The sequence below is a fragment of the Trachemys scripta genome, chromosome 1 (assembly GCF_013100865.1).
Source record: "Trachemys scripta elegans isolate TJP31775 chromosome 1, CAS_Tse_1.0, whole genome shotgun sequence".
Lineage (NCBI taxonomy): Eukaryota > Metazoa > Chordata > Testudines > Emydidae > Trachemys > Trachemys scripta.
In genome coordinates this window covers 160,154,203-160,166,798 of record NC_048298.1, presented here as the reverse complement: position 1 = coordinate 160,166,798, position 12,596 = coordinate 160,154,203, and the positions used below count along the sequence as shown (strand labels likewise).

The following is a 12,596-nucleotide window of genomic DNA, read 5'->3' as shown; positions in this document are numbered from 1 at the left end:
AAAAAAATGATCAGCAATCTCTGCTCAGGAGAAGCCTAGGACTGAAGCACCAAGAGTAACACGGACCAGAAGCTTTCTGAGGAAGCTTGTGCAGCATCTACCTATTTGCACCTGGGTTTAAAGAATGCTATTAATCCTCTATTTTTCTGAATTCACTCACTCACTTTTCTTTTCTTTTTTTGTAAGCCTCCTGGCTTACAAAAAGAGATGCTAACCAAAACCATTTAAAATACATATTATTACCAATATTCATAGTAAAACTGAAGTTATATATACACACAAGCACATACACAATACTGCACTACAGCACTTCAGTTGCACAACAGTAATAATAAAAATACATATTATGGATTACCTGTCACAGTTCCATAGTTAAGGTTGAATTGTATACAGCAATTCAAACACTGCATTACATACAAAGAATACCGTGTGTACTCTCCAAAATTTCAGCTCTTACTCTGAGTACTGGATGAATTTTCCAAAAGTTTACAAATAAATCAATGAGTGATTTAAAATTAAAATAAGACCTTTAAGAAACTTAGCATTCTGTGTCAAAATATTTTTCTGTATCAAATGATCAGAATAATACAGACTCTTCAAGCTTCCGATATAGTTAAAATGCACTGAAATCCTGAGCACTGGCTACATTTTTTAAAGTATTACCAATGAATTTTGGCCCAAACAACCTTAGCTCTGCTGTGCAATGACATCATAAAGCAAAAAAGAGGAGGGGGAAATCAAATTTGCCTTTAAAAAAATCAGTTTAATCTAATCTGGGCCTGCAAACACTATTATACAGTAATCATAATTGTACAGTCATCACAAGTTGTTACTACAAGGAGGAGTTACAATTGTTTGGCTCTGCATTTCTATACCTTAACTTGAAAGTTGATTTACAAAAAAAAAAAAAAAATCACAAATTTTGGGCCATTTATCTCATTTGCATTTCATCCATTTTATTATTATTCTCTTTCCTTCTATAAGAATTACAGCTAAACAATGTAAATGTTCAGCCTTTACAAAGAACTAATTAATCTAATAAAATCTCTGAAGTAAATAGGTATTTATCCCTGATTTACAGTTAGGGAAACTGAGGTAGACACTTTAAACAACTTGCTCAAGATCAATGGTAAAGTCTCTATTAGAGCCACGATTTGAACTCAGTTAAAACAAATAAAAGGAAGTTCTTCTTCACACAGCGCACAGTCAACCTGTGGAACTCCTTGCCTGAGGAGGTTGTGAAGGCTAGAACTATAACATGGTTTAAAAAAGAACTAGATAAATTCATGGAGGTTAAGTCCATTAATGGCTATTAGCCAGGATGGGTAAGGAATGGTGTCCCTAGCCTCTGTTTGTCAGAGGGTGGAGATGAATGGCAAGAGAGAGATCACTTGATCGTTACCTGTTAGGTTCACTCCCTCTGGGGCACCTGGCATTGGCCACTGTCAGTAGACAGGATACTGGGCTGGATGGACCTTTGGTCTGACCCAGTACGGCCATTCTTATGTTCCTCAATCTTAGTCACGCACAGGCCATCAGAGCAGTAATTGACAGTGAGTAGAACTGTATTCTATTATTATCGCTGCCACTGAATTGCTGACTCATCTTGCACAAGTCACTTAGCTTCTCCCTGACACTGTTTCATCTTTTTTCTTGATGAGGTGTTGTGAGAATTCATTAGTGTTTGTAAAGCATCCTGAGATAAAAGATACTATAGAAATCCAAAGCATTAGTAAACCATTTACTGAACTCATTGGGACTATGCACATGCTTAAATAACTTGCTGAATCTTAATTCTTGACATACTCCTGACAACAGGAGCCTAATAAAAATGTTTTAGTCCCTAAATTCCAAAATCCGGACAAGTGAAAAATTGCAGTGAATATGTTGTTGAATTTACAGTCTTATTGAGCCCATTGGAAGGAAAGCTATATTAACATTTTTCTACTAGAAGTTACAGATCAAAAATATATTGTCCTCACAAATCCAAATTTTTGTTGCTGCTACTGTTTGAGGCTAGTTCACTGCACATTCAGCAGATGTGATGTTTTTCTCTTCTAGATTTAAGGATAATTGTATTAAATGTTATTTGGGGTGATAGGCACTTTTTTGGCTTGCTTTTTTAAAAACCAGGTTCCTGCTGTCAGGAGTTTTCTACATCAGGATTATAATCCAGAATGATTTATACAAATCTGGAAAATTTCAGTGAATGATGTATGCTTCCTTTTGCTAGAAGTTCACAAATTAGATTTTATATGTCAAATATTGAAAAGAGAAAACCGAAGGAGGTCAGTGTTTCAAATGTGATTGATTTCTTCAAAGGAAATGGGTGACATGATGCATTACTGCAATAAGACACTCATATTTCTGTTATCAATCATAGGTTTCTGGGAGGCCTTTTTTCTCTGGAAGTCATACAAAAGTATCTTACACTGTTCCTATGGAGCCTTCCATAAAAAACACTCTTTAAAAAAAAAGATTACTTTATTCCTCTCTCAATTTGCCTTGACAGCTGGATACTTCTGAAGTGAATCATTAAACTTTTAAATGTGCACAGTGTTTGATCAATAGCTATAAAACAATATACAGCTGCAGAAACTATTTTTTGGAAAGAAAAATAATTCTTCTTTAACCCAGCACCAAAGACATGTTCATTTATTATACCATATTGCATTATTTAATTATTCATTTCAACTTTTAAAAATTATTTTCTATAACACATATACAAGGACAACAGTTGTATTAATAGTAAACCAAAAGGCTTTAATAGGAAAAAAATATTAATTTTCATGTGGTTGGAGGCAAAAACTAAATCATTGCTAAAATAATAAACTTTCAGCACTATTCCTTTTTCACAAAAATATAGTCAAACCAAATCTGAAAGGTACTGTCAAGGCTGAATCCCCACTCTGTCAATCCGAGTGCAGAAGGTGTGGGCCCACAAGGATTCTAAAAATTAATACTTGCCACTCTCAGACCTTGACTTGGTAAATGCTGCCACCACCCAAATGCAAAAACACTCTTGGACTCAGGAAGGAGCACTTGGGAATTCCTCCCTGTGGGGTACCCTCAAGCCTTTCACACACTCACACACACACACTCACACACACGGAAGAGCTGAGAAAGAAAACAAAGGAAATCAGCTGTTGCAACCAGCTAATCAAACAGCATATGCACAAACCTCGTAGGACACCAAAAATCCAATCCTGTTCTTAAAAAAGGTAAATTTTATTAAAAACAAAAAGAAAGAAAATACATCTGGAATTTAGGCTTTTGCTAGATTTTAAAAGAGCAATCCAAAAATCAAGCACTCAAACTAGCTTTCTTGGGGGTTCATCTTAAAGGTTACAAGCAAACAAAAGCATCTGGGGTTAGCACAGACGAATCCACAAGCCAATAAGAAATAAAAGAAATAACCCTAATTGTGTCTTTTTAGACATTCCCTAATTTTTCTTACATATCCGAGGCGCCAGATAAGTAGGTTCAAGGTATGAATTAATAATCTATAATCAGACCTGGCTTAAAGCTGCTTACAGCATTACCGCTCCGTGTCACTGCAGCCCAGAGAACAACAGACAAAGGGAAAGTTTCTTTCCCAATTTTAAAAAGTTCTACCTTCCCATTGGCTCTTTTGGTCAGATGCCTACTCCTTTTCTTTACCTGTGGGCTTATTAACCCTTAACAGGTAAAGCAAGCAGAGAACAGACCAGGAGGGATTTTACAGCTAACTGGCTGGCTGAGTGTCCATCAAAGGGAGCTACTCCCCCTTCTCCCCCCCCGCCCATGTATCACAGGTATTGTGGGGAAGCTTGCATTGCTGTTTCTCATGCTCTGGATAAAGAAAGGGCTTCAGTTTTCCATACTGCTGACCTAGAAACTTGTACTGGAATGAAATTTCTTTTCAAGTAAAATATGTAACAAGCCTGATTTGGAATAAATTGTGAATTTTTACATAAATACTACCATTTGTATTGCTGCTTAACCTCTTATTTATAAGAATGTGCCTCAAACACTGCAAAGCTATAACAATTCTGCAGCAGCAGCACAGACAGCTAAAAACTTATGGTTCAATCCTGCAAACGCACATGGGTAAACCTACTGAGTTTGTGTGTATAAGTGTGGACAACACTGGGCCCTTACGCTCCTCCTGGAAACAGTCCAACTAACACAAACAGAGAGGCAGAACAATCTGAGATCTAGTGGTAACAATCTGACAACTCTAGTGGTAACCATCACTGACTGGCATGTTTGTCATCTAATTAGCCTAAAAGTGAACTTCAAGTGATAATTGTGCTGAAAAGTAACAGAGAAAAATGCCTGATTAGAACTTCCACTATTGGACATGGTTACAGACCACTTCATTGAAAGTAAACATGGATTCTTGCAGGGTAAGCAGACTTTATAAAATGTTTAAAAAAAAAAAAATTATAAACCATACTCAAACCTCTGCTTAAAATGTGGAATACGGCCAGAATAAAAAATACCTCTAAAGCCACAACGAACTTTTTAGGTGCTCCCTCTCCCTCTGTGTTTGTTTCTGTATGATAGCAGGGTGTTTTGAATCATTCTGCAATTGAGGCCAAGTATTACATGAAGCTGCACTCGTAATGAAGTCAATAGAATGGCATGGGCTGTATGTCAGTTGAGGATTTGGACCCTGGTATTTATATTGCAGTTCTACATTTAAATAGCTTTACATTAACTCTTATCTAATTTTAAATTTAACAATGCTACAGACTGCAGCACATTCTGCACTTACCGAGTGGAAGGAGTACTGTACATGAAACTTGGAATTGGTTGTTACCAAATCTTGCCACAATATTATTTAATTTAATTATGAGAAAGCTTCTTTAACAGCTTTTCTTTCCACTTCTCACCTTAGTAGCTGTACCTGTACAGCAGATAACTCCTTCCTTTGGATGAGTCTAAGTGTAGCCTGCTGAATATCCGAAGAGAATAACCAACTTCTGTCATTTGAACACGGAGCATCCAGCAGTACCTGTACAGCCAATGAGTAAAAGAATGAACAAAAGTATTAACTGTCAAGAAGTTAACTATCTGTGCAATGCATCTGATGTGAAAGTATTGGAAAATAATTTCTGTAGAAATTTAAAGCATCATTTTTTGCTTTTTAGAAGCATGAAAAAAATACAATTTAAAATGTTTTACCATTTTTGTGCATGTCTGAGAAAACCACACCCTATTTACTGCACCATGAATACCATCAATATAATTATTATCATCCATTTGAATAGCTCCCACGCTTGATCACTCTTGTTTATTCATCTATTTAAATGTTACAGAGTACTAACTGCTGTGTATTATTCATAATTCAATGTGATGAGTCAATAAGCAACATCATGTAACATATGCTCAAAGACACATGCACAAAGTCTCAAGTATGCAGAAAACATGTGGTCAGCTCAGTAGACTCCTCCCAGACAAATCAGAAGGACCATCAAATGGAGAATAAGTTTTAACATTAAAATAAAAAGTTTCATCTTCACTTCATGAGCATTTCACAGGACATGGTCAAATAGCTACAGAGCAGGTCAGGTTACAGTATGAAAGGAAGGAAGAGAAAAATAAAAGTATAATTTTAATTCCATCAACTTGCCAATACATAATGGTGCTACCTTGTCGTACAATTCAGGATGGAGATCTCCAATCTGTCTCCCATCCAGTTCAGAGAGAGTAATTAAATTCATCAGAGGCTCTGGGATGAAGGATTCTAGTGTCTGCTTCAGCCACTTTGATCTCAGACTATCATACTCATTACAGTGAAGATGACCTAAACACAAATTACCTAGAATCAGTGCTCTTATATTTTTATAAATATTAGAAGTTACAATTACAGACGTTTCAGTATTTCCCTGGGATTTTCAGAGATTATAAACGTATGTGCTTATGTTACTGCACATTTTACAACACTAATGGATTTTTATAAACCCTAATAAAATGTCAACATGCTCCTAAAAGGTGATCCATAAATATTTAGTAATAAATACCTACAGAGTGAAAAACTTTTACAGTAAAACAAACTTAAAACTGTAACCCATATTCAAAGAGCAGTGGTATGAGCATTTTTCTGAGATCTTTCTATTGCTATGGGGAGGATGTACATGTCATTTTTTAATTAATCACAAGCTTGGTCTTCATCTTATGTTCCCAAAGCATTTCAACTCCTCGCCTACCAGAGGCTGTAACCTACTAGTATTGACATAAACACACTTGCTCTTTTTATTTTTAGCACTATAGCAGGGGTCAGCAACGTTTGGCACGCGGCTTGCCAGGGTAAGCACCCTGGCGGGCCGGACCAGTTTATTTATCTGCTGACGCGGCAGGTTCAGCCAATCGCGACCCCCACTGGCTGCCGTTCGCCGTCCCGGGCCAATGGGGGCGGTGAGAAGTGGCGCGGGCGAGGGATGTGCTGGCCGCGGCTTCCCGCCGCCCCCCATTGGCCCGGGACGGCGAACCACGGCCGGTGGGGGCCGCGATTGGCCGAACCTGCCGCGTCAGCAGGTAAATAAACTGGCCCGGCCCACTAGGGTGCTTACCCTGGCGGGCCGCGTGCCAAATGTTGCCGACCCCTGCACTATAGCCATGACAATTACCCATTTAGATTAAACCTTGCTATGTACAGGCATTGGTCCAAGCAACAGCATCTCATTTTCCTCCTGCTCTTGCCCTTAGATACTCAATACTCCCATTCATTTTCCTTGCCTTTAGGACTTCCTGACACCACAAGAATCATAGCGGGCTGTGTATATGACCTATGTATATCATAACGGTCACTCTCTTTTGGTTGAAATCATCCTCCTAAAGCTTATTCATTTCCTTTGCCAACAATCTGATCCCCTTACAGCTAAAGTGTAGAACAACCCCCTGGCACAGGTACTCCATTCTCCAAAGATTCTCACTCTGCTTAATGAACTTGGGCCTATCCCTTTTATGCACCATCTACACACCCTGAGATTGCTGTATGTTCTTGTCCAGCCAACCCTGTGCAATTACATATCGTATTAACACAAAGGTGTAAAAATATTTGACACTTGAAAAAAGCTTGTTTTCCTGCGCTAAGAACTCTGTGATTAATTTACAGTTACAGTAACATGCTTGGCAGCAGTACACAATACACAGAGTGCATTCTAGACAGGAAGAAAAAGCAGTACCACTCTGTTAATGATTTTTCAATCTGCATTAATATGAAGCCAATTTACATATTAACATGTCCAGGTTTTTGACCTTACTACTAATACTAGGACAAACTGACTCCACAATATTCTGATTTCAACAATCTGAATCTACTCAGTACCGTGTCCCTTTTAAACTGAAATTTAATCTCATAACAGACACAAACATGCCTTCAAATAACTTTGATAACTGCATCTGGAACCTGATTTCTGTATTTTAATTGCATAACAATAAAATACATTACCTGGCCAGGCACACTGTAGCATAGCTATTGATTTACCACCTGGAGCAGCACACATATCCAAAACCCTTTCCCCATCCTTTATTTCCAATGCCAGCACCGACAGAAGTGAAGCAGCATTCAGCAGATAATATTCCTTGAGTTTGCCAATGTGGTGGTTTTGTGCAGGGAATCTCCCAGGAGTTCTACTAATGTAACATTTTAATGATCCTGGGAGATAGGGTAAGGTTTCCTGAAAGAGATTATGATACCCCTTCAAATGCAAGTTGTTCTCCAGTTCAGAGGAATAGCTGAATTTATTAAGCAGAACAGCATATTGCCAGCACAATGGTGATGTGAGCACCTCCCTGGAGGTTTAAAAAGGAAAAACAAAGAAGAGTTATATTAATAAGTGGCAGGTTACAGTTAAGTTTCCATAATGTAGCAAGCCCTTCATCTCAGGGAATTAAAGCAAACACCACAGCTAGGTTTTGTGCTCGTCCACAATTTTGATATTTTAAGTGTATTCTAGTAGTTTGAGTCTGTTTCCACAGGTTAATTATGAATTATGTAATAGAGTATTTTCTTCTATAGTTTTAAATGTGTTATTTTTCAATTTCATGAAATATCCCTTTGTTCTCATGTCAAGAGAAAGGGTAAGTCAGAACACTTGGTTCACCTCCATTATTTTTATATACAGGATCTCAGGAGCATACAAGCATAGAGAAGCTGTGAACTCATTTGTAAAAAAAGATAGAAACAAAAAACCCAACGCTGCTCCCCATTAATCTTTCACCTTGTTCTTTTAAATCAACCCTTCATGTATTCTTTAATAATCATTGTATAATACTGTGAATCTCACAAATAAAAAGTATTTTATTCCACAGTAAAACTTATCACATAGTAAATGGTCTCTGCAAATAATTAAATTTTCATGTCTGAAATCGGGGGCTGAGGGTGGAAGGGGAGTTTAATATATTTGGTTTTCATTGAAAAGGATAACAGTGTTTGTTGATTTGGAATCCTTTTTTGCAGTCTTTGAAAAAAATAAACCCAACAGGGTTTTGTTAGCATTTACATTTTGGGATTCGTAAGTCACACCATGGACTGATCTGACTGATACTGACTAACTGAATCCATAAAACTAAAAAGTGACTCCAAGAGCAGATCAAATAGGCACCAAAATAAACACACTTAATACAACATCCATTACAATCTTCTTTGAAGAAGCTTTCTGAAAATAAACAAGCAAACAAAACAAAAAATAAACATTACAGATGGTCTTTTAATACTAGGGAAAGTTACCAAATAAATCAGATTCAAATCTGTTTATTTATTAGGTTCCTCAATCTTCTTTGAAAACGGTTAGAAAACAATTCAGAAGGATCTGTTGTTTTAACAATTTGACTAGCCAATGAGTACAGAGACAAAAAGTGTTTGAAGTGTTTGAAAATTAAATGTTTGATAATAGGCTCTGACTTACTCTAAAATATTTTTCAGTTCTATCCCAACATGGTTTGGTCCTGCCCACACGGTACTAGAAAACTATCTAATGGGAACTATATTCGAAATACCGGTATGTTTTACCATCCTGCCAATTTAGAAAACAATGTTCTCCAACTCTACCTCTAAGGGGCAGATCTGCAGTTGTGTAAACTGTGAAAGCTCTGTTGAAATATCTTGGGGATGCCACGTAATTTCGATGTGACTCCGATTCCCCGTTTGTAAGATAGGGATTATGATCTCACTCAAGGATATAGCAGGAGAAGAAGCTGAATAGTGAGAGAATGTTAATTTTAATCAGGCAGAGCCTAGAAAAGTACCCAGGGAAATAAATATAATTAATGGTAAATCAAGTTACTGTTTGTTCTGTAATTGGAGTGATTCCTCTTTCATAGTGTGAATATTTCTGAAGTTCATAAGACCTTTTTTTGGTCACTGTCTGATATAATTATTGTTTCCTCACTTTTCAATAAATTGCTACAGGAAATATGAAACTTGCTGATGCACCTCCCCTCCTTTGACCCTAAAGGGCTTTCCATAGGCCAAATCCTGGTGTTATTGGAGTCAAAGCAAAAATCCCATTGACTTCAGCCAAATCATAATTTGGCCCTAAGTATTCTGAGGAAGAAAGAACAGAAAGAAAAAAGGAAATCAGGAGGGAGGAGGAGAAAAGGAAAAAATAGGTTTCTCTTTACTTATCGTGGAACGTTACAAAGACCAAGGATTTGTTTGTCTTATTTTTCTTAAAACTGGCTGTATTCACAATTGTTTTGCTTTTTTGATGTTATTCAGACACGTTAAAACCCCTAAAGATAAAAATAATAAAAGCTATTTTGTTATGAAATATTCCCTCGTTTTAACTGTTTTTCCATTTTGTAAGTCTGTCTTGACGATCATCGTGGCACTTACTGATGAAGCAATTCAAGGCTATGATTAATACTTAGCTTTCAGCTCATAACATTGTCTCTTTTTCTTTTCACAACTAAGTGGAAACTAAGTGAGTTATGGTTATGGAGAAGACATCCAGCCTTTATATTTTCAATTCTTTGAGGGGATTTGTCCAAGTGGGATAATGTCCTATCAAGAATGAAAAGATAAGATTGCATATGATAATGGAAGGGTCATGTCACCTAAACTGTATCTCTACATCAGGCAATGTGATCTTTCCTGCACATTCCCTCATTTCCCAGATGCTTAACTGGAATTATTAAAGACTGTGCTCATCTATCATTCCATGCTGGTATCTTAGTTGATCCGTAAAATAATCAAAAGCACAGTGTCGAGTTTGTATGAATTCTATATAGATCTTTGCAGTTATTTTATGGGGTAATGAAAAGAGAAAAAATAACCTGACTGTGCTCCATGCCTCTCCCAGCTCCTTCACGTATTGCTTCTCAAAGTGATCCAGAACAACTTGGCAGATCTGCTTTTGAGGCTTCCCTTCTGATTTCAGCTTGGAAGGGGGGAAAGTCGACATGAAAAACTATTAGCCAAAGATTGCAGTACATCAGATTTTAAATACGTGTTTGGATTAATAATGACATTAAGGTGCTCAGGTACCCCACTGATGGGCATGGTATACATGTTTTCAGGGCTGGCAACAGGAAATTTGGAGCCCTCTGTAAAATAAGATGTGTGAATACCATCTCTCCTGACCTGTGAACAAATCATCCAAACTGTTTGCTCAGGAGGCTCCCTCCCTGGACTACTAAATAAATTAAAAGGATTCTGGGGCGCCAACATACCAGGAGCAAAATAAACAAACCATCATTAAGGAGATTATATCCCTAGAAAGTTAGCGCGCCTGCAAAGGAATCCCTCTCAATGTATCTAACTAAAAGATAGAAGTTAAAGTGTATCCTTGTGCAAATCAGATGGAATCCAATCCCGCTTTGAAGAGTTATAACAACTGCTTTCTTCTAGGAGTGAATAAGAACAGTAGAATTAATTGAACTATACGTTTTGTTTGTTTTACTTACATACACAAAGAAAATTCCTAGCAATATTTAGGGACTCATTCTGCAGAAACAATCCACTGAGATAGATATTTGGGCTTCTATACCAGATTAAGCTATTTAAAGAAGATCTGCGAAGGAAAACACTGGGTTTGTACTCTTTTTTGCTTTTTTTGGGGAATTCTGTGCCAAAACCATAAAAATTCTGCATATTTTGTTCATGAATAAATAAATGTGGAGGCTCCAGCATAGCAGTGGAGAGCACAGACCACTGGCTGCATGAAGGTCGGAGACCACCCTGCAGCCCTCGCCCCAGGACACGGACTCGGTGGTGAGACTGCACCCAACCCTGACACAGTGCAAGAGCTGGGCCTGCCCCAGAAACACACTGGGGCCCTGTCCCTCTGCACCAGGTGCGCCAAGATAGCAAGTGAGAGGGACGGAATCTCACATACATGCCCAGCCCTGGCCCCCGAACCAGGTATGGGGCAGGCAGGCTCAGCCTAGCAGGAACCAAGGGTGGAGGGGCTTAGTGTGGGGGGATCCAAGTGTGGGGTGAGATGGTTCTGTGTGGGGCAATCTGGATGTGGGCGGCTCAGTGCGGGGGGGGGGGGGGGGGGGGAAGGGGGGCAGATCTGGATGCACAGCAGAGTTGCCAACCCTCCAGGATTGTCCTGGAGTCTCCAGGAATTAAAAGATTAATCTTTAATTAAAGATTATGTCCTGTGATGAAACCTCCTGGAATACATCCAACCAAAATTGGCAACCCTAATGCACAGGGACTCGTTGGGGGGTTCCGGGTGCAGGGGGCAATGGGACTCTGCAGGGGGGGGTCCAGGTAAAGGTGGTTGGGGCTCGGCAGGGGGGTCTGGGTGTTGGGACTGGGCTCAGTACGGGGTCCAGGTGCTGGGGGCTTAGTAGGGAGGTTCGGGTGCAGCTGGTTGGGGCTCAGTGGGGTGGGGGTTCGGGTGTGGGATGCTTCTTGGGGTGGCCCAGGTGCAGGAGGGTGGGACTTGTCGGGATGGGGATTCAAGTTCGGGGGGCTCAGCGGGGAATGGTCTGGGTGCAGTGCTGGGGGTCTGGATGCATGGAGGAAGGGCTTGACAGGGGTCTGGGCTCAGCAGGGGGTGGGGTGGGGGCAGGGCAGGTCTGGGAGCATGGGGTGAGGCTCGATGGGGAATGTGGCTGGAGGACTTGGTGGGGGATTCTGGGTGTGAGGGGTTGAGGTTTGTTGTGGGGGTCTGGGTATGCGGGGGTCCAGATGCATGGGGGTCGGGCAGATGGGGGAGCAGATCCCCATACAGTGACTCCTCCTCCTGCAGTTTAGGAGCGATGGGGGCAGGAAGTGGGGGCAGGGGAATATGGAGCTTCCTGCATCCGGGGGAGGTTTCCTCGGCCACTCCTTGCAGGGGAAGAGGAAGTCCTGTCCTACCATTCCCCCAGCCCAGCTGGGACAAGTAGATGAGCCCTTCCCCGCAGTGATTTACCCCTAAATCCTCTACGGGCTGGTTTGGGCTTATGAAACTACATGCCAACACTGCTGGGGAGGGGCACATGACCACTCTTACCGCTTCCCTTTGCTTCCCCAGCATTTTTATGTGGGGCAGCAAAGAAATCTGCCAGGGACATGAATTCTGGTGCAGAATTCCCCCAGAAGTATTCTTTAGGCTATATAAAGAGGGGGACTAAAAGGTTGGAAGGAAAAGTGCTTTTAAAAGAGGAAG

The 12,596-nt window shown here is 39.8% G+C and overlaps 1 protein-coding gene across 3 annotated transcripts in view; it reads right to left on the bottom strand.

The window, feature by feature from the left end:
- The window catches only part of NSUN3 (NOP2/Sun RNA methyltransferase 3), a 29,975-nt gene that overhangs the window by 11,761 nt on the left and 5,618 nt on the right, over positions 1 to 12,596 (bottom strand). For all 3 annotated transcript variants that reach the window (XM_034791354.1, XM_034791364.1, XM_034791344.1), the window contains exons 2-5: positions 10,267 to 10,370; positions 7,439 to 7,782; positions 5,637 to 5,791; positions 4,878 to 4,999 (exon numbers count right to left, since the gene is read on the bottom strand). In XM_034791354.1, coding sequence (XP_034647245.1) covers positions 4,878 to 4,999; positions 5,637 to 5,791; positions 7,439 to 7,782; positions 10,267 to 10,370 — 725 coding nt within the window. The remainder of the gene's footprint in view (positions 1 to 4,877; positions 5,000 to 5,636; positions 5,792 to 7,438; positions 7,783 to 10,266; positions 10,371 to 12,596) is intronic.